General features: G+C 35.3%; 3 protein-coding genes across 3 annotated transcripts; 1 reads left to right on the forward strand and 2 right to left on the reverse strand.

Moving 5' to 3' along the window:
* Positions 1–3521: 3521 nt before the first annotated feature.
* Positions 3522–9097, reverse strand: LOC130072415 (uncharacterized). Its single transcript, XM_056237505.1, has 19 exons — positions 8865–9097; positions 8652–8768; positions 8338–8540; positions 8106–8253; positions 7345–8028; positions 7131–7252; positions 6839–7006; positions 6573–6617; positions 6296–6388; positions 6050–6136; positions 5857–5945; positions 5290–5398; positions 4992–5108; positions 4820–4902; positions 4584–4739; positions 4178–4235; positions 3947–4075; positions 3740–3832; positions 3522–3653 (listed from the first exon to the last, which is right to left on the reverse strand). Exons 1-19 carry the CDS (start codon positions 9034–9036, stop codon positions 3564–3566), a joined length of 2763 nt encoding a protein of 920 aa, XP_056093480.1. The 5' UTR covers positions 9037–9097; the 3' UTR covers positions 3522–3563.
* A 255-nt stretch (positions 9098–9352) lies between these two features.
* On the reverse strand, positions 9353–11180 carry LOC130072416 (uncharacterized). Its single transcript, XM_056237506.1, has 2 exons — positions 10676–11180; positions 9353–10416 (listed from the first exon to the last, which is right to left on the reverse strand). Exons 1-2 carry the CDS (start codon positions 10707–10709, stop codon positions 9353–9355), a joined length of 1098 nt encoding a protein of 365 aa, XP_056093481.1. The 5' UTR covers positions 10710–11180.
* Positions 11181–17515: 6335 nt separating this feature from the next.
* ptgesl (prostaglandin E synthase 2-like) lies at positions 17516–20606 on the forward strand. Its single transcript, XM_056237482.1, has 7 exons — positions 17516–17842; positions 17975–18166; positions 18260–18315; positions 18645–18797; positions 18910–19110; positions 19202–19319; positions 20021–20606. Exons 1-7 carry the CDS (start codon positions 17549–17551, stop codon positions 20138–20140), a joined length of 1134 nt encoding a protein of 377 aa, XP_056093457.1. The 5' UTR covers positions 17516–17548; the 3' UTR covers positions 20141–20606.
* The last annotated feature ends 668 nt before the right edge of the window (positions 20607–21274 follow it).

The raw sequence follows: 21274 nt of genomic DNA on the forward strand, positions 1-21274 counted from the left end.
CAACACTCAATTTTATACAATATTTAATGGAGCCTTTTCAAAAGAAATTAATACTTTTATTCAGCAAGGATGCATAAAATTGACCAAAAAGTATCAATAAAGAATCATGATCTGTTCTTCTGAACTCTATATTCACCAAATAATCCTGATCAAATCAGCATTATAATGATTTCTGAAGGATCATGTGACACTGAAGACTGGAGAAATTATGCTGAAAATTCAGCTTTGCCATCACAGGAATAAATTCATTTTAAAATATATTAAAATAGAATATAAATAGTAATAATATTTAACAATATAAACCTGTATATTTGATCAAATAAATTCAGCCCCGGTGAGCACAAGAGACTTTCAAAAACATTTTAACAATTGTATAGAGCACAAACTTTTGAACAGAAGACGTGTAACATACTGTTCAATGTGAATGAACTACACAATCTGTAATTAAAGCCAATGATCATATGGTGCCAATATATTGTGCATCTCTAATTTATATGATGTTGTATGATGCTTACATAGCAATTCAATTAAAATCAGATTGAAAAGTTTATAGACAAACTTTAAAGTTGGCTTGAAAAAGCCTAGCCAGAAAGATTAAAGATAGATAGATAGATAGATAGATAGATAGATAGATAGATAGATAGATAGATAGATAGATAGATAGATAGAACTTTATATAGTATTTTTCTGTTTAAGGAATAATTTCATTTTCTCACAAAAATTTGTAAGATCACTAAACAATTTCTGGACCCACTGCAGTGCAGTACAACTGTGTTGGGTAGAATGAGAGGTAACCGAACGGAAGCGCAGCTTCTGTCTGAAAACCCTCAGAGATCCAACTCCACACAAAGGCAGGACAGGGTGGTGTTGAAGAGGAACTGTTGGAGCCGTTCGCTTTAATGTTCCACCCGACCCGGCCTTGGGACACTGGCAACAAAAACGTTACACGTAGATGGGAAACTTCTCTGTCATGATAAATTTTCCACCTTAACAACCACATGTTTACGCAGACTGTTCTAGCAGCATGAATACAGCTCCTCTGCTGTTAAGAATGGTTCTATTCAAATATATAATTTAGACATCCAAAAGGTTACAGCCAAAAGTCTTGCAATATAGTAAATCTGTCATGTGGCACTACAGCAATATATGCCATTGGCAATAGCTGTAAGTATTAGAACCTCTTACTGTAAGACCAGTGAGACATGCAGTGACATGATACACATCCTATTGCCAAAGAGGATGCCACAAGAATTCTGCATCCTCTTTATTGTGTAATGACTCATCGATTATAACATGCTGTAAACAACTGTCTGCACACATTCTTAAAAGCTTTTCCTTTGTTTATAACGTCCGTTAAACAATGCTGTGTCTCCCTTTTTCTGACGCAGTACACTTTCCTTTTGCCTGTTTCCATATCAGTACAGAACACACACACACACACACAGAATGAGGAAACAGAGTGATTGAGAAATAGAAAAAAGGGAGTGAAAGCGGTGCTGACGTGACGTATTCTTCGAAATCGATAATTTGTCCAGTAGCAGTTTTAACATTAAGTGACATGGGCATCTGACGCGCAGATGCCAATGGCACATGTCACTATGCGTATTGGCACATCCGGTGGCACATCCGGTCTCCATTGGCATGTGCCAGTGGATAGTGACATGTGTCACTGACATTATTGGCATGTGCCAGTGGATAGTGACATGTGTCACTGACATTATTGGCATGTGCCAGTGGATAGTGTCATGTGTCAATGACATTATTGGCATGTGCCAGTGGATAGTGACATGTGTCACTGACATTATTGGCATGTGCCAGTGGATAGTGACATGTGTCACTGACATTATTGGCATGTGCCAGTGGATAGTGACATGTCACTGACATTATTGGCATGTGCCAGTGGATAGTGACATGACAGACATTATCGCGACACTCTGACACTGTCGCGGAACTGTTTGCCGTCTTGTGACAGTAGTGACTGACAAATGAGCTGAGCAGCTATACTGACGTAATTGTGAAACAAACGCCTATATAAATTGCCTATTTTAGTGATGTTTTTTAAATAAATTAAAAGTTTTAAAGTTTTTTTTTTATCAAAGTAACATGTGGTGACAGTTGAGGAACATCTACGGGTGGTGTATTTGTCATTTGTTTGAGTAGCAAGTACAGTAATACAGTAGCAAAAATTCAATTAAAAAAACGAGTAATCAGAGTCTGATGTCGATATTAATAATTAGTGGATAATTTATATAATATATAATATATCAATATTATTGAGCTATAATTTATGTAAGTAAATTATTTACTAATTATTTATATTGATATCAGACAGACTCTGATTACTTTGTTTTTGCTTATACTCATCTAGCTTTAATATTTTACAAATACATTTAAGGAATTATGTAATAAGAAATAAACCAATTTTTATAAATCTGAACATGCATTCTTTCTGTAGATGTCATATCATCACATCTACATAATTCTCCGGTTGACAGCGGCTACGCTACTGGAGTGTGATAAGGTCATAACATACGGCGACATGTACCGCGACAATGTCATTGGCACATAAAGCAATCCATCAACATGTCACTTATTGGCACATGCCACTATCCACTGACACGTCACAAGGTTTATTGGCACAAGCCATTATCCACTGACACATGCCAATGAAAACCACATGCACCAGACGACTGCGTCATGTGCCACTGACATTGTTGCGGAACATGTTGCTGTATGACGTGACACCTCTAATGACACATGCTGCTATCTGCTATGTATGGTGTGATGAACGGCAGAACATTTGATTAATAATACGATGCTTTCAGACATTACATCTCGGTCTTAATTTTTACAAACATTGGGCTTCGCCATATTTTTAATATCGTGGTCCGTTGTATGCATTTATATTTACTATGGTTCTTTTTTATCATTTAGACAATGTATTTAATACCTACATATTGTATACAGTTGTTATGATAACACATTTATCTCTATTTGCATATAGGACCAACAGTTCAGCTGTGTCATTTGTAACTATACAAGAATATACAGTAGAAACTATTTAGCTATTTTAGTAAAATGTTCTTATTAAAGTGGTACTTACAAGCAGGAGTATGTTGTTTGTGCACCACAAATTGACACTTAACAATCAGGTATTTCAAATAATTGTAAACTAGTATGAGATAAAATGCCCCAAACCATTGTAAAGTGACACATACCATTGTTAAATTAATTATGAACCTTGACCTTGACACTGGCTTTTCACAATGCAGAGTAGTGTACATCTTTAGATCCTATATTAAACTGGATATCTATTATAATGTGGATACAGCAAGTCAAATATTTGAACAAAACATGTGGGCATCTCCAGAAGGAATATATATTAAATGAATTTGTTGTTATTGTAGACTAATCCCCAATGTTTAGTCAATGGTAGCTTTTAAAATGCATACACCTTTTTCAGTAAGCAGAGACAGAAAAGAGACTCGACAAATATGTAAGTTAAAGTAATGGCTTTTTCCCCCCTTTTAATAAATGCAGTTGATGCATTAGCATACTTCAAATTATTGTAACTTAACTATGCCAGAGGCCATAACAACTTCAACCGCATAGCGGCAAATCTTCTCCAATCTTTGTAGAAGAAGTATGGTCACCTTAAAAAGAAGAAGAAAAAAGTAGTTTTTCATCAAACAACAAATAACACAAATCAACCTCAATCATTAAGATAATTACCACATACTTCTGGAATCATAACATCAAATATGTAGTTCAGGTTTTCAAGATCCTCATCTGCATCCACTGCTCTCTTTATTTTGTCAGCAAGTTTAATCAGCTATTAAATATGATAATATTGAATCATTTAGGATAATAAGGAACTTGTTGTAATATAACAATAACATATACTGCAAGTAAAATGTGAAACGCTTAAAACAATAAGATTCCTCACATCACTTTCGCTGAAATGGCACTGCTTTGGCTTTAAGTGCTGCTTGAATTTCAGTGATGTCTCTGGATGTTTCCACAGGTAAAACCGACAGGATTTGATGTCTCCATTGTGAAAAGCTTCATGTAAAGCCTGTTGGAACAGAATTGTGTTAAAATGGTGTGTGTATATATATATATATATATATATATATATATGCCAATAAAATGTTAATTGTGATTTTATAGTACTCACTTTTATGTCTTGATCTGAGATTATGTTTTCAATTCCAAGTCTCAGAGCCTTCCGAGTGCTACAAAGAAACAATAATGTAGATGTCATCAACATCAGGTTATGACATAGCATAGAACAAAAAACAGGCTATAGAATAGCTGATTATTCAGAAGATGACAATGAACCAGTGGCACCACAAAAGGTTGTTAATAAGTGGTTAGCTAAATCAAAGTTTATGTAGCTTTATACTGATTATGAAACCTGAATTGAAGTACCATAATATTAATGTTGAGTATCTTTTGTTCCTATTTATTTCTAGCATGATCAAACTTTTCAGTGAAAATAAAAATAAAAAGTCATTATGGGCTAGACCATGATCCAACTCCATGTTTCTTAATGACAGTAAAAGCTTTCTATTTAAACTTACTCATCAAAAGTGTATGGTTGTGTCAAATCACATCCACATTTGAAAGTGCCTTTTTTGACATCTGCTTCTTTCACTCCAGCACAATCTGTGTGTAGCCAGCCCAAACACATGTCACACTGTACCCACAAGGTCTTGACAACACTGGGATACAATGGCCTGTGAATAAGATACACATGGTATAATAAGTGTATTCACCTAAAAATATACAGTAAAAAGTCAAAACAAACAAGGCCTACCCTTTGCCCACTTTCTGAAAACAGCACACACGCAAGTCACCTGCCATACACTCCATCGGTTTTTCTGGTATTTTCATTGATTCCTATAATGAAAAATAATAACAATGTTCTGTTCCTGTAAATTATTAGTCTGAAACATTTTTCGAGTTAAAACAATAATAAGACAACCAACCTCTACAACAACATCTTTTACTAAGTCTGTTGCATGATATTCTCGTAGATATTGTGTTTGTGACAGACCAATGGTCTCTTTTCTCAACCTGAAGCCCTTCAGCTCCATCTCTGCCATCTGTTCAAGGTGAACAAAAATGAAAGATGAAACATTAGTTGTGTATTTTCTAAATTAGTCAGACCATAACATTTTACCAGTCTTTTTCTGATGAAATAAAAACAATGTTCTTTAAAGCTAGCTAAAAATTTTGAAACTACAAATATAAAAATACATATTTATTATAGGCTTTATGTCTTACAGTGCATACAAACACTCCACAGTTGTTTGCATCACCCTTGCTCTGCAGCCACTGTGGTGGATAAGAGATAATCCAATCAGCAAGTTTCCATGTGTTACTGAAGGCATCACTGATGAAGAAAAAGATGCATAGACAGAGTCACAGACAAGAACATTATTACACACTGCTGATCTGAATGTAATATGAAAGTGCATCCAGACTGATCATTTGTATTGAAAGTTCATTCAGATTACCCTGCCTTTATATTAATCTGAAATATAACATATAGTCATTTATGACTAAGAGATTACACATGGTTACTTCACAGTAGACAAAAATGCATCTTTAATGCAGTTTGACTGAATGGTCAATGTGCTTTATATGTATAGCTTTCCTGTAGTTTAAACAGTAGAGCGTTGGGTTTGATTCCCAGGGAAAGTAAGAACTGATAAGAATGTAAATGTGAACCTTGAAATGCAATGTAAGTCGCTCTGGATAAAAAATGTCTGCCAAATGCATAAATGTAAATGTTAAATGTACCTAAAATGCTGCAGCACAGATATTTAAAAAAGGGTAGAAATACATTACCAAAGTATTTCCATATGACTCTTTGGTATATCTTTGTAAAGCTCCATGGAATCAAACACCCGGATCTCATGACTTTGACCACAGAACACCTTTGAGTTTGAAGATATTAAAAGGAAAAGATGTACATAAAAATAGAATTAAAAAAAGAATTAATATTAAAATAATTTTTTAGAATCTAATTATTTCAACTAACCCACAAAATGAAGTGGTTCCCAAACTCAGGGTTCTCACTCTTACTGACACATCGAGGAAAAACCACAGTGTCACTTCCTTTAAGGTTCTTTTCAAAATAAAAGAAACAATTCTGTGTAATAATTGCTATTACAAAACAGTCCATAACAATCTACATACACACACACACACACATATTATATATATATATATATATATATATATATATGTGTGTGTGTGTGTGATTGCGTGTACATGAACAGTATACCTTCAAGCATGATACATTTCGAGGGGATATTTTTGTTTGAGTGATCCAGTCTCTCCACCAGCAAATAAATGTAAATGTCGGGAGCATCACAAACTTGCAGAAAATATAAATATAAATAATTATTACATTTAAAATATATATATATATTAATATATATATATATATATATATATATATATATATATATATATATATATATATATATATACATACAGTATATAATTAATTCAATAAGTATTTTTTATCAAATCTCTTAGAAAATAGAATATGTACTTACATTGGGTGTTGTAGATGCAAGCTGTGCTACTCTAGTATTGACAGCCTATTACACATAAATACGTGTTAATGTTTCATACTAAATTGTTTTTATACTTCACAAAATGTATATTCTTTCCCCCGACATTAACCGTACCCCTAAACCTACTCATCACAGAAAACTTCCTGCATTTTTAGAATAAAAAAAAGAAAGTCACAGGACAGGAAGTGTCCTCGTAAACCATGATTACATTAATACCCATGTAACCCAAAAAACACAGTACATACTTCATCAGTCAGCCATGGTTGGTTGGGTAGGATGTCTTCTGATTCAGGTAAAATGGATTGTGCTGGATATAGTGACTGTAGGTCTTTAACTGTTGCTGTACAGTTGTCAACTTGCACAAGGACTGAAGTATGATTTTGTACAGTGCAGTACAATTCAGAAAGCTTGTCCTACAGGTAAATAATGGCATGTAGAATGATAACACAATTATTATGATGACATTTCCAACATGGCATGATTTTGTTATTGAAAATCAATTTGTGCTAAACCAAATCTAAATATTTGCAATGATACCTTGTTTTCCTTTAAGATGGGGAAAAGTGATGTGTTAAAGTGTAGTCCTTCACCCGAGATTAATTCTTTCTTCTTTTCCTTGATCCGTTCAGGAATTTGAAATCTTGAGTCAGTGCCTCTATCTGTAACAATTCACAGTGATTAGATCAACGTTTATGCAAGATAGTTATAAGGTTAAATGCACAAATTAAGATAAGATTTCTATCAATCTCACATGTAGTGAAGAGACTCAGTCTGCCATCCAGGCCAACTTCAGCTGCCCCTTGTGTCTGTCTCAGCATTTTGTCCATGAATGATTTATTCACTTTACAGTTATGCAAATGGAACACCAAGCGAAGTGCAAACATAAAATGAACATCTTTCAGCTGACAAAGAAAGTATCGAGAGTTGGCAAGTTCCCGGTTGAGTTGCTCTGCCATTGAAGAGTTAATGAGACCAAGGAGCTCTGGGACAAGATCAAGGCTTCTCAGTTTCTCTTTTTCCTGTTTTTGGTTACGTTGATGAAAGCGGTCATACAATGAAAGTCTATCTGACGTTCCTGTGATAGGGTGAGGTTTGTCAAGTGCTTCAGTGGCTTCATTACCTTGACTCTGGACACGTCCACCTTCAGTCATGGTTTTAACCCAGGGTAAATGGACAACAAGCTCCTTAGCTGAGGCCTTGGCCACATTTTCAGCTGTGGCCTCACACAGTCTGCCATCAAAAGGCCTGAAAAATGCCTGTCGAGTTCTATTGTTAGCATGTCGTGCAACACGTCCAGCTACATCTGAAATGTAGATAGTCGGTGGAGTTTTTAAATTCAGAAGAGCGTCAACGTGGTCCCTCGCTGACTCTTGCCACCAAAGAGGTGAACAAACGTAAACAATTGCATGTGGGCAGCCAACATGGAGAACACCACCTGAAAAAAAGAATAGACAAAAGCTAAAAGATATCTTCTAACAAACTCAATTGAAAAACTGTACATGGTTGCCATACCTCCAGTCTTCTGTAGTTTGATGAACATTTTGGGGTAAATGTCTTTGTATAGAAGTAGCTCCTCCAAGCGATTAATGATATCTGAGGCAGAGCCAGCAACAGATACTCCAAGTTGTGCACATGCTGCCAGCAGCTCACTTTTGGAAGGCTTGAAAAAGAAATGTAACTATTTAGTTTTTTTGCTTCAAAATAAAATGTGTGTTTATAAGTAATAATTATGGCATAGTAATACCTTTTTGGATTCAAGCAATTTTAGTACTGTGTCCTCAACAGCATGCGAGTCCACAGGAGGTGACTTGTCACTTAGACGATCTGAAAACCCTTTGAGGATCTCTGTTTTTGTTAAAACTTTTCCAGCTCTGCAGGAGGATCCAAGCCAAGGGGCAAAAGATGAGTAGGACAGTTCACTGGAGAAAGGGTTTCTCTCCTTTGTTTCTATGTGTGATGTAGGGGGAAAGGACAAATTATCTATCTTAGCAATTATGTAGTATTTAAATGACAATCCATGTGATCACATAAATCAATGTTTGTTAGTTTAGTTCTTACCATTACTGAAACCAACACAAATTAATTCCTTTTCCAATGATGACCATCTCTCATCAACATCAACTCTAAGGTCACTTGGTTGTACATTCTGAGTACATGGTCTCTTCAGGAGATTGACTAGTGGAAAAATTACGTCATAAATTCGCTACACCAATCATAAATAACTGTTATTTATATATTATTATTACACTGTAATTTCTATAAATAGCTTACCAGGTAAATCAAATGCCACCTTCCAATTACCATCAGCAATTAGGATAGGTGGTTCATGGCCACAGCGAATACAGGAAAAGTCATAGCTATATCTTTTCATTGCCCAGAAATGAAAAATTGCTTTCCTCAGGGTGTTGTGGTGAATTGTAACTTGAAGAAGGTCCTCCATCATTGACAGAAATCGCCCAATGGCCGTGTTTGTCTTTAAAGTGTGGTAATTAAAAAAATATACCTTAAAATACATACATTAAAATCAATTTGACATGCTGTTCATATGGATTACAAATAACTTTTTCTTACCTTTAGGGCAGATGTCATCATTGCACATAGACGAGTTGTCAAAATAATACTATTGTTGAAATTATGAAAACCTGAAGTGTATTCTTGAAACCTGACTGGTGTCTTGCAGGCCAGGCAGTATTTTACACACACTGTAACACCTTTATTAGAAGAGAGAACAAAAAAAACCTTCCTTTCCTGTGGCATTATCACACATTTGCAAATGTTTTCATTTTTAATCTAATGTACAAACCTTTCTTCACTGAATCTATGTCGTAGACTGACGCATTCTTTGTTGCAACCACTGGTTCTGTAAGACCTGGTGGGGTGGGCCCAGGGCAATAAGGACATGTTTCCTCTGTGGGCTCAAACCTTATCGGGACCTGACTTGCCTGAGTCCTTAATTTCTGTGGCAACACTTCTGGTATTCTTTTGTTTTCCCAGAGATAGTTGGTCATTGCAACTAATTGGTGCTTCTTTAGTCCTTCACCTTCAACACCAAGTTCAATCTCTTCGTTTTCAGAGGGGTCCCCTGACAAGTTACTGTCTGCTCTGGAAGACTCAATTAATAAATCTTCTCTTTCTTGGAAGAGCCACCACATTGCCATATAGATATGGACGCATCGATACTGTTTCTTTGTGCTTTTACAAAGGCAATACCAGTCTCCCAACAATTTGTCAAAGGACACTCTTGTCCGCCCAAAGAGGCACCATCTTTCTTTCTTTCCTGAATAAATGGAAAAGTAAACAAATCGGCCAGAATATCCATGTTTCTCAAAGAAAATAGGAAAAACAGAGCAGATTCCCTCTGATGACGCTAAACTGTTAAGTTCAGTGCACTCCGTCATTCTGGTGGTGGACATCAGTCCTTTTTCCTGCATCGTCTTCAAAGTTTCTTCTCTAACAGGCTCAGGAGGAATGTATGGTGGAGCAGAAGAAACTCTGATTAAATGCTCACACTCTGCACCAGGCTTTCCACTAAGTTTAGCCAGAGTCATGAACTCCCGGCACTCTGCTACTTCACAGGCAATGACTTGAGAGGTGGTGCTTTTCTGCATATGTATTGGGACTCTTTGGCCTCTACTATTTTTGGCTGTGATGAAGACACCTTGCTGCACATCAACACAGTAAACAGGATCGGTTGTTGCATGAAACTCATTTTCATGTCTACGAAGACTCCCTGCTGTAGTAAAAGAGGATGAGCAGTGGCAACACATAAAGCTCTGCTCACCAACAGGAGCACTCGCTGCATTTTCATTTTTCTTTGGCTCACCTAAAAATGTAAATAAATAACAGTGGCAATTTCAGAATTAGCGAGTGAGTTTGATTAGTATGTCATATGTTGTTATGTACCAGGCTTAATTAATAGCTATGGACCATGTTATGTACACATACTGTAGACCAAGACTAAATGCCATTGAAATGAAATTAAATGAAATGCTATTGAAACGACTGAAAACATTAAGTGTCGTAGGCTTGAAATATCAACAGAAAATTATAACTATGCAAATATAAAATTAACAAATTCATACTTTTCTTTTGCAGGTCTTTGAATGGTGTTACCATGCAACCTGCAAAACAAGTATATTAAGTCAGGGATAACAGTAATTTTAATAGGTTATGTGTTTGGCAATAGCATGATTAATAATCATGTAATATAATAATTAATTCCTACCATGTTTCTGCAGATGATCTTCAAATGCATTTCGCCTTTGTAAAATCCTGTCACACTTAAAGCAATGCCAGTGACTTCTTTTTAATTTGTCAATTTTGTCACAAAAGCATGGTACAGTGAACAGAACTGTTAGGAAGCACATAAAGAAAATAGTAGTGTATAATGAAACTAATGGTTTAGTGAATAAAATATGTTACAAAACCAATATATGCTCACCAAAATCACCATCTTTAAAGTGCACAGCATATTGAAAATGCTTTTTTTCCAGGTGCTCTTCTGACCCAACCACAGCCTGTCTGCATAGCTGGCAATTGTTTCCTTCATTGGCCTTAATTAAACTAATACGGTCTTCGAATGTTTGAAGACCTTAAGGGGCAAACATATATTATATACAATACAATACGCACCTAATATACAATTGCGTTAATCTATTAATATTTTATCATATAATACTATATAATAACAATTTTATAGGCCTAAGTTAATAGTTTATAAATTGTAGTGGTATGCAAATATAGGCCTAACATTTTACGATATGACAGAGTAGGCCTATGCTTTTATACTAGAGCTATAACACTACATATTAACGTTATACATATATAATAATCAATGAAATCTACATCATTCTAAGTTATTTATATTTAAGGGTATTCGTTTTTCGGGAATTTTTACCTCGATGCTTTACACTACATTGACTAAAGTTAACGTAGCCTAATCATCTAACGTTATCCATCCTCAATAGCGACGAAGAAACCGCTTGACTTACCGTTCATGTTTGACCGAAAGTAGTAAACCGTTCATTATCTGTAGTTTACTTATATCGACATCAGACTCTGATTAGCCAACTCGTTTTTTTTGTTGCTACCTTCTTACTGTACTTGCTAGTTGCTACTCATACAAACGACAAATACACCACCCGTAGTCCGTAGATGTTCCTCAACTGTCGCAAGTTTTAGGTTATTTTGCGCTGGCCAGTGTGGACTTACTGACACCTACTGGCGTGCATGCAGCATCATGCAAAATTAAAGGTTACAGTTGAGTAGTAGCCTAACAGATGCGACTGTTCATGCGCTATTCGTAGTAACGTCTGATTTATTCGTTGTGTTTCCTAGGATGGGCAGTTTGCGTGATCAACAACATTGGCATTACATTTTTGAACATTCAGTGGCTTATATGCCACTCATAGACTACTGATGTGTCACAAACTGACATGTTTGAGAAAAAAAATAATACTTTAAAACGTTTAATTTATTTAAAAAACATCACTAAAATAGGCAATTTATATAGGCGTTTGTTTCACAATTACGTCAGTATAGCTGCTCAGCTCATTTGTCAGTCACTACTGTCACAAGACGGCAAACAGTTCCGCGACAGTGTCAGAGTGTCGCGATAATGTCTGTCATGTCACTATCCACTGGCACATGCCAATAATGTCAGTGACATGTCACTATCCACTGGCACATGCCAATAATGTCATTGACACATGACACTATCCACTGGCACATGCCAATGGAGACCGGATGTGCCACCGGATGTGCCAATACGCATAGTGACATGTGCCATTGGCATCTGCGCGTCAGATGCCCATGTCACTTAATGTTAATACCGCCTCTCAATTTGTTAGTGAATATATTATCCTGAAAAGAACTGTTCAAATGTTTACTATGCCTGCGGGTCAAAGTCTTGGTTGGTTAGCATGGCCTAGCCCTAGTTAATCCCTGGCGGTAGATGCTATTCTGGTGAAATATTTTGTGTGTAGATTAGATTGTAAGCAAACAATCAGTTCTAGTAATCGATGTGTTGGTTGCAGGAGAAATGGGCATGAATCAAGATCTGATCGACTTTTACAAGGGCCAAATTGTTATGGCAAGGCGACTGGGTCAGAGTATCTCTGAAACGGCAAGGCTTGAGAATTTACCAACAGTGGTCCGAGAGGGACAAACCACAAGTCAAACAAATTTTAATGATGGTTATGGGAGGAATGTCACAACACAGATCACACTCTGCTGCATATGAGGCTGCGTAGCTGCAGACCAGAGTGCATGACCCCTGACCCTGAGATTACTTTTTCTTTTTCTTTCTTTCTTGTTTTACGACGGTTGGCATCCAGCTTATTGGTGCATTACTGCCACCTTCTGCTCCGGAGTGTGGATCAGTTTACAATCTATATTCCTTACCTTCTCTTCGCCACTACGCACTCACTCACTCACGCACGCACGCATGTACACACACACACACACACACACACACACACACACACACTCAGATCCATTAAAGAGTTGAAAAAAATTGCAATGCCCTATCATAAAATCTAGGTCACAAAAATATATATAATTTTTATTATGATTTTGCATATATTTATTGTTTGACATGCAATAACTCGGAAAGGAAATATGGTGGGGAAATTTTTTTGTGAAGTCCCTCCTACATGTGAGCTGCATCTGGATCAAATTTTGTGGTGATTGCATAAAGTAATCAAAAGTTACAGCATTTGGAACCAAGATAGCCTTTTTGTTCAGTCCTTGACGCCCCCTAATGGGCATTTTAAAAATTGTTCCTCCATAAGGAATATCTTGTGTTCAACGCAAAAGATTATGTTTATTTTGGGCTCATTTTAATTTGAGAACATTGGAAAACACATTGCATCCCGGAAAGATAAGAGACATGTTTTTAAGCCATGTATGCATCACTTCGTGAGGTATATCTGGTGATCAACGCAATGGATTATGTTATGTTTGGGCTCTTTGTAATCATAAGACTCTGCTGTCAATAAAGATGTTCCACAATTCATGCATGTTTCATGGAGTTATGAGCAGAAACGTCACATCACTAACCCTAACCCCGCCGGCAGTACACTTCGGGTTTAAGGGGTTAAAGTATATGATTCTCCACAATAGCTCTGTTCTGCTATATATTTCAAACTTGACAGGTGTCTTGCTATGGGCACGAGTAAGTGCAGTGCCAAGTTTGACGTTGTTTGGATTAGAAATGCAAAATATCGCTAAATATATCAGTAAAAGAAGCACACACTGAAGATGTTTAGATGATGTTTAGAAGGTTGTGGTTTAAAAATAAGCTTTCTGACATAAACACTCTGTCAGCTAAACATTAAGTCATGCACCAAAAAAAATGTCACTGAATTTTTGCTCTGTAATTGTAACAATGAGCACTCAAACACACCATAACAACAATTACTAAAAACACACACAAAAGTTCGGTTTTTGAGCCTCACGCGCCCCCTGGTGGAAATACACTTTAGCTATTAGCTTGTTTTTTTTTTTTTTTTTTTTTTTTTTTTTTTTTTTTTTTTTTTTATTTCCAAAATTATATCAAAATACAGTAGATACAGATGTTTCACATATACTGTACTAAATGATTACAAATCATCATAAGATATGAAAAGCATTAAAGATAACATTCATATCAATGAAATTAAAGAACACTCAATCACACATTAGAAAAATAAAAGAAAGAAAAAAAAGAAACAACAACAATGTAAAGGAGGTATACATGTATACTTAAAATAAAAAAGAGGAGTTTAAATCTTTGAGGATGTCCATCGTTCTGGTTGCTTTGCGGTTTGAGAGTCCTTTCAGTGTTTCAAAATAAATCTTCAAGTCAGCTTTAAAATGGTAGATGTTAGGCATCCTTTCAGACCATTTACATTTATGTATGTAAAACTTACCAAGTAATAAGATCAAATTTAACATAAAATCGTGACTCTTGTCTAAATCTTTTTTTTCATAATAAAAAAAAACATCTCTTTTCTCTATACTTATCTTAATTCCACTCAACATATTAAATAAATATTCCACATCAATCCAGAAAAACTTCACATACATACATTCAAAGAAAAGATGTAAGAGAGTTTCAGTATCCTTTTTACAGAATGTACAGGATTCAGAAAGGTCATTTTTATATCTTTTTAGGAACGCATTTGTTGGATAAATTTTATGTATAATTTTAAAATATATTTCGTACACTTTGTTATTAATACAGTATTTATTAGTATAGGTCCAAGTCGATCTCCAATTGATATTTCCACAATGTTCATTCCAAAAAAATTTATGTCGAGGTGTAACAGGACAGTGAATCAAGCATCTAAAAAATGTATTATTACATTTACTATCTTTTATATCAACACCGTTTAACAAAACCTGTTTTTTATCCATTGATTGCTTATGAGGTTCACTACTGCCTCTCAAGAGTCTCAAAAAACCTACTGGTATAGCATCAAAAACAATACTGTATTCTCGTGGAGATATTGGAATCCCAAATATGTTTAAAAATTCAGTATATGTAAGTAAGAAACCCTTGTTATTTATCAATTGTGAGACCATTAGAATATCATTTTTAACCCAATTGTCGTAAAAGATTGATTTATTCTTATATTTAACCAATTTATTGTTCCAAATTAAGTGTTTGTGGGGGGAAAAGTTATGTTTGTATATAAGAAGCCAACATAAAAGAGCCTGTCTGTGAAAATTGGATAACTGAATGGGGAGCCTATTAACCTCAAAGTCACATTTTAAAAGAAACTCTATACCACCAACTTTTTCAAAAATAAGATTTGGAATTATATACCATAGTTTATCAGTATGCTTAATATAATGTTTAATCCAGTTCAACTTGAAAATTGTATTAGAAGTACCAAAATCGAGCACATTTAAACCTCCTTGATTATAAGAATTACATAAAATATTTTTATTTAAATAGTGTGACTTGTTTTTCCATATAAAGTTGAATAAGGTCGAATCAACTTTTTTAATAAAAGATGTTGGTACATCTAACACTTTTGCAGGATATACTAAACGAGACAGCCCCTCAGTTTTGGACAAAAGAACTCTACCTTTGAGTGATAAATCCCTCATGAGCCACATATCAAATCTCTTTTTCATTTTCACCACAAGAGGTTGGAAATTAGATTGCACTCTGTCTGATTGATTTTTACAGATATTGATACCAAGGTACGTAACTTCCTCCCTAACTGGTATACCTTCAAATTCAGTTAAAGGAATATCATTGTTTTTAAGTGGGAAAAGAATACATTTTTTAACATTTAAAGATAAACCTGAAGCTTTAGAAAATATATTGAGACATTCCATAACTTTTTTAACCTGTGATATGTCTTTTAAAAAAATAGCTGTATCATCAGCTAGCTGACAACATTTAATTTCTTTATCCATAATTTTGATGCCTTCAAACGTGTCATTGTGTATATATAGAGCCAAAGTTTGCATAATCAGAAGGAATAAGAAAGGAGCCGCCGGATCTCCTTGTTTTATGCCCCGGGAAATGCTAAATCTACGAGTAGTTCCCCATGGAAGTTTAACTGAACTATTGCAGTCACTATATAAAGTTTGTATTGCCCTTTTAAAGTGTTGACCAAAACCAAAAAATTCTAAAACGTCAAATAAAAATTCATGTTTTACAGTATCAAAGGCTTTGTATATATCTATAAATAAAATGTAACTATTATTGGTTATGTAATCCTTATAATCAATTAAATCTAAGATTAATCTAATATTGTTACTAATATGTCGTCCTTGCATAAAACCAGACTGACTGTCATCTATTATTGTATCTAAACATAATTTTATTCTTTGCGCAAAAATATGAGACAACAATTTCGCATCATTATTAATTAAGGTTATAGGCCTCCAATTGTCAAGAAGCAAACAGTCCTTATTGGGTTTAGGTAACAATGTAATTAAGCCTTGACACAAAGTTGGGGGAAGTCTACAAGTTTCTATAGCCTCCTTAAAAACTAATAATAAGAATTCAGAAATGTAATCTTGGAATGCTTTATAAAATTCACCTGTTAGGCCATCATTCCCTGGGGATTTATTATCTTTAAGCTTACTAATGTTCTTTTTTAATTCTTCTAGGGATATGTCTTGATCACAAATGTCCTTCTGAGTTTCATCAAGACCTTGAGCCACACTTTTTATACAGGAGAGAAAATATGAGCTCTGACAACTGTTGTGTTCAGAGTATAGTTTTTTATAAAAATCTTCCACAAAATTAGAAATTTTTGAGGGGTCTTCAGAGATCTGACCATTTATTTTGAGTTTATATATACTGTTAACACTAACATTTCTCTTTTCTAAATTATGAAAATACTTCGTATTCCTTTCACCATGCTCTATCCATTTTCGTCTAGAACGAATAAAGGCTCCCTGTGCCAGATTTTGATAGATATTGTCCAATTCAGCTTGTAATTCGAATAAAATATTGATGTCAGCTTGTGATTGCTCATCTTTTTCATAGATAGAAATTATTCCCTTGAGTATTTTATCTTGTCTCATTCTTTTTTCCTTAGATAATTCTTTAGCCCTTTCAATGGCCATATTACGGATCTGAAATTTTGTATATTCCCACTGTTTGCCATATATTTGGTCTTTTTTTGCTTCTATCAAATTTTCATTTATAATTTTTTTGGCTTTTTCTTTGAAGATTCTATCACTCAAAAGTGTATTATTTAATTTCCAATAATTTGGTTTATATTTTATTGATTGATCCCTTATACATAGTACTAAGGTTATCAAATTATGATCAGAAAAAACTGAGGGCTCTATTTTGGTTTCTTCCACATTGTCTAGCAACTCATTTGAAATAAGCCAGAAGTCAATCCTGGATCTCTTAGATAAGCTATTAGCTTGTAGCATTTTCCTATAATGTTCAGCTGACATTGCGCTTCCCGTAGGCTTGTGGGAGTTTATGTAAAATCATGATGGCGGCGGCCTGTGCGAGAACATTTAGTAAGGTCGGTCGGTTAGTTTTAGACACGCCGAAATGCCGCGTAACAAACACCGCAGCATTAGTGCCGAGAATGAGCATGAGATGCCAGGGAAGAGCTTACGGTACCGGCGGTTCGGGATTTAGATCCAGACTTTTGCTCGCTGCACCGGTGCGTGGCAGTGGCAGAGTCCTGGGATGCGCCTTCTTGCTCGGTGGTGGTTTCGGCTTGTACCAGACCATCAAACTCACGCTTCAGCGTCACCTTGCAGAGGAAAAAGCAAATGTAAATATTCAGTAATTCAGTAATGTGCTACATTTCCGGATGTCCTGCACTTTTTGACATGCAACTATAGAAAGTAAATGTCATTTTTGGGTTAGTTTGCTCACCTTGGTTTTGTTAACTTGTTTTGATTAGGCACCGCTGGGGACAGATCTTAAGTTGACTCTGTATCAGTATAAGACCTGTCCGTTTTGCAGCAAGGTGCGAGCCTTCCTGGATTATCATGGTCTGCCATATGAAATTGTGGAGGTCAATCCCGTTATGCGAAAGGAGATCAAGTGGTCCACTTACAGAAAAGTTCCCATCCTGATGGTGAACGAGACGGTGGTATGTAGCTATTCGGATGATGTCTTTCCCGATTATGATGATGAATAATAAGATTCTTCAGATCAAAGTCCCTCTCTGTTATTTCTTCAACAGCAACTCAATGACTCTTCTGTAATTATTAGTGCTTTGAAGACATACCTGGTCAGCAAGTGAGTAGCCTATCTTCTGCTTGACAGTCTTTCTACTTTTTATATGGATGTTGTTGATAGAATTTATATTTAACATTTGGTATATTTCTGTATTGTATTCATGTAGAGAAGGGGTTTTCAAATTGGGACATTAAACAAAAGTTTTTCCTTACAATATTGATTTGACATTTGATTTTTTTATCTAAAGGGATTGTCATCGATTGAGATTGAACCTTTCAGCACGGTTTTCTCTTTTGCTCTAGTTGCTTTGCTGATAAAAAAAAAATGGTTAGGCAAATAAATGTAAATATGAATTCAAATTTGTATTGTCTATTCACTGCTTCTTTTAGGGAGAAAACAATATCTGAGATCCTCGCATTTTATCCTGAGATGAAGGCAAAGAACGACAGTGGGAAAGACGTGAAAGAGTTTGGCAATAAGTACTGGGTCATGGTGCATGACGCTGATGCTGATCATCTATATCCTGGAAAAGACACCAGAAAGTAAAGCAAACAAGTCATGTCTGATAGTGATTGCTTTAATAGTCTTTTTTAATTGAATTTATGGTGTCAAACATAATTTTGCTTGTTGATCTCACTAACACTTTTTGCTTAGAGAGGAGATTAAATGGCGGAAGTGGGCAGATGATTGGCTGGTGCACCTAATTTCCCCAAATGTTTACCGCACACGGAGCGAAGCCCTCGCATCCTTTGACTACATTGTACGAGAAGGCAAATTTAGCACCTTTGAGGGCTTCTTTGCTAAGTATTTCGGAGCTGCTGCCATGTGGGTCATTTCAAAGAGATTGAAAAATAGGTATGTTTTTGAGGGCAGTGGGTTAGTTAATAATGAAAATATTTGACAAAAATGTTTTGATATTAAAGTTTAACCTCATCATACTACACAGACACCATCTGCAAGATGATGTGAGACAGGATCTCTACAAGGCCGTCAATGATTGGGTGGCAGCCATTGGAAAAAATAAGAAATTCATGGGAGGTGATCAACCCAACCTTGCAGATCTGGTATGTGTTTCTCTTTCAGTCTAAAATTATATTAAAGATGCATAAAATACACTGCTGCCGTTCTAAATTTTGGGGTCGTGAAATTTTAAAAACAATGTTTTTGAAAAATATCCTATGCTCACAAGGGCTATATTTATTTGATTACAGTAAAAACAGTAATATTGTCAAATGATTTAAAATAACTTTTTCCCATTTGAATGTACTTTCAAATGTTATGTATTCCTGTAATGAAGAGAAATTTTCAGCATCATTTCTCCAGTCTTCAATGTCACATGATCCTCCAGAAATCATACTAATATGTTGATTTGGTGCTCAAGAAACATTTCGTATTATCAATGCTAAAGATAGTTGTGGTGCTTATTTATGTTTGTGGACACCATGATACATTTTATTTTTCACTTTGATGAATAGAAAGTTCAAAAGAACAGCATTTATTTAAAAAAGAAATATTTTGTAGCATTGTAGCACAAATGTGTTTACTGTCACTTTTGGTCAATTTAATGCATCCTTGCTGAATAAAAGTATACATATCTTAAAAAAAATAAAATAATTTCCTGACCCCAAACGTTAGTGTATATTTTTCCCAGTGTCACAATTGCTTGAGGAATGTCAATTGGATTCACTTTTATTTATTTATTTTTTATTGGCATATCTGAGGTGTGCTGGAAATGACCTTCTTCTACCTTGTGTTTTCAACACAGGCCGTGTTTGGGGTTCTGAGGGTTATGGAAGGCCTTCAGGCATTTGATGATATGATGGAACATACCAAGGTGAAGAACTGGTACCGGCGTATGCAGAAGGTCACAGAACAAGTGTCATAAAATCAAAGCTTCGGTCATGGCTGCAACAACTTGAAGCACTTGACACCACTGCACAACTTGCCATCTGTTGGTAGCGTAATGGTTATGCAAATCTTAAAAGACTACTTTTTCCAGTAATTAAACTGGCTTCCATTCTTCTTCTGCTCGGACTATACCCACAGAGCTTATTTAATTAGAAGAGATCAACAAAACACGCCCAAAATAGCATAAAGTGCTTTTCCTGTTTTTTTTCTCTCTCTCCATGATTTGCTTTACTACGCAACTGATTTTCTACTCAACTATTTCTTTTACTTTGGAAAGCAAAGTGCTATCTGAACCAAATGCTCTTCAAAGTAAAACAACCTCATATGATCTACAGACATTGTGAATGGGTTTTAGTGGGATTGTTCTGAAACATCATATTTTCTCCATCTTTGTGGGCTTAAATAACAAGTTATCAACAAATGTATAATCTGTTTTGTTTTTTTTAACAAATAACGGTTCATTTTGTGCATATGTTGCTCTTGTTCTTCTGAATTGTTGTTTTGTTTCTTTTTGTAATGTTGAAGTGCTGCCACTCTCATCAAGTGGTATTTAGTTACCTCCTAAGCAAATGAGCTCAGCCCTTGTAGTAGATGCTTATCTACCTCCGTTAGGGTTATACTGCTCCCCAGTTCATAAACGTTCAATCTGAGGTTGCAGTGACTTTCAAATCTGTAGGTTCCTTATTGTTGATTATTAATGATTTTCAACCTGGGGTTCTCAATTTAACTTAAAATGTGATATTACTGATTTATGGTTATGTGAAAGTTGACGGTATGCATTATCTTTTGATTTGTCAAAAGTGATAAATATTTGTCAATTAAATAAATTAAAAATCTCGAGCATATGGCTGTCAGCTTGCTTGTAGCCTGTCATGTTTTTTTATAATCTAAACAAGGCATGTTAGGTAAGAACTCCTAAAACTTGGAATACACAAACTATTAATTAAAATATGCATCCTACTAACATCCTACTGCTAATAAAAAGTGCGATAAATTTATGAAACAATTTTACAGACAAATGCCAGAGAAGGAGGTGCCTGCACATAGCAACGCGTCGTTGACATAGAAACCTAATAAGCTTCATTTCATTGGGCGTTAAACACACTTCTCT

Source organism: Rhinichthys klamathensis, unplaced genomic scaffold (assembly GCF_029890125.1).
Source record: "Rhinichthys klamathensis goyatoka isolate OS25496 unplaced genomic scaffold, OSU_Roscu_1.1 h1tg000487l_1, whole genome shotgun sequence".
Taxonomy (NCBI): domain Eukaryota; kingdom Metazoa; phylum Chordata; class Actinopteri; order Cypriniformes; family Leuciscidae; genus Rhinichthys; species Rhinichthys klamathensis.

Coding starts and splice junctions, on each gene's coding strand:
- LOC130072415 (XM_056237505.1), bottom strand. CDS start 9,036: ATGATGGAGGACCTTCTTCAAGTTACAATTCACCACAACACCCTGAGG. Junction 7,253..7,344: donor ACTGAGTCTCTTCACTACAT/GTGAGATTGATA, acceptor GAATTGTTACAG/ATAGAGGCACTGACTCAAGA. Junction 4,903..4,991: donor TAAAAGATGTTGTTGTAGAG/GTTGGTTGTCTT, acceptor TTTTCATTATAG/GAATCAATGAAAATACCAGA.
- LOC130072416 (XM_056237506.1), bottom strand. CDS start 10,709: ATGGTAACACCATTCAAAGACCTGCAAAAGAAAA. Junction 10,417..10,675: donor CAAAGACCTGCAAAAGAAAA/GTATGAATTTGT, acceptor TTACATTTTTAG/GTGAGCCAAAGAAAAATGAA.
- ptgesl (XM_056237482.1), top strand. CDS start 17,549: ATGATGGCGGCGGCCTGTGCGAGAACATTTAGTAAGGTCGGTCGGTTA. Junction 17,843..17,974: donor TTGCAGAGGAAAAAGCAAAT/GTAAATATTCAG, acceptor TGTTTTGATTAG/GCACCGCTGGGGACAGATCT. Junction 18,167..18,259: donor TGATGGTGAACGAGACGGTG/GTATGTAGCTAT, acceptor TTTCTTCAACAG/CAACTCAATGACTCTTCTGT.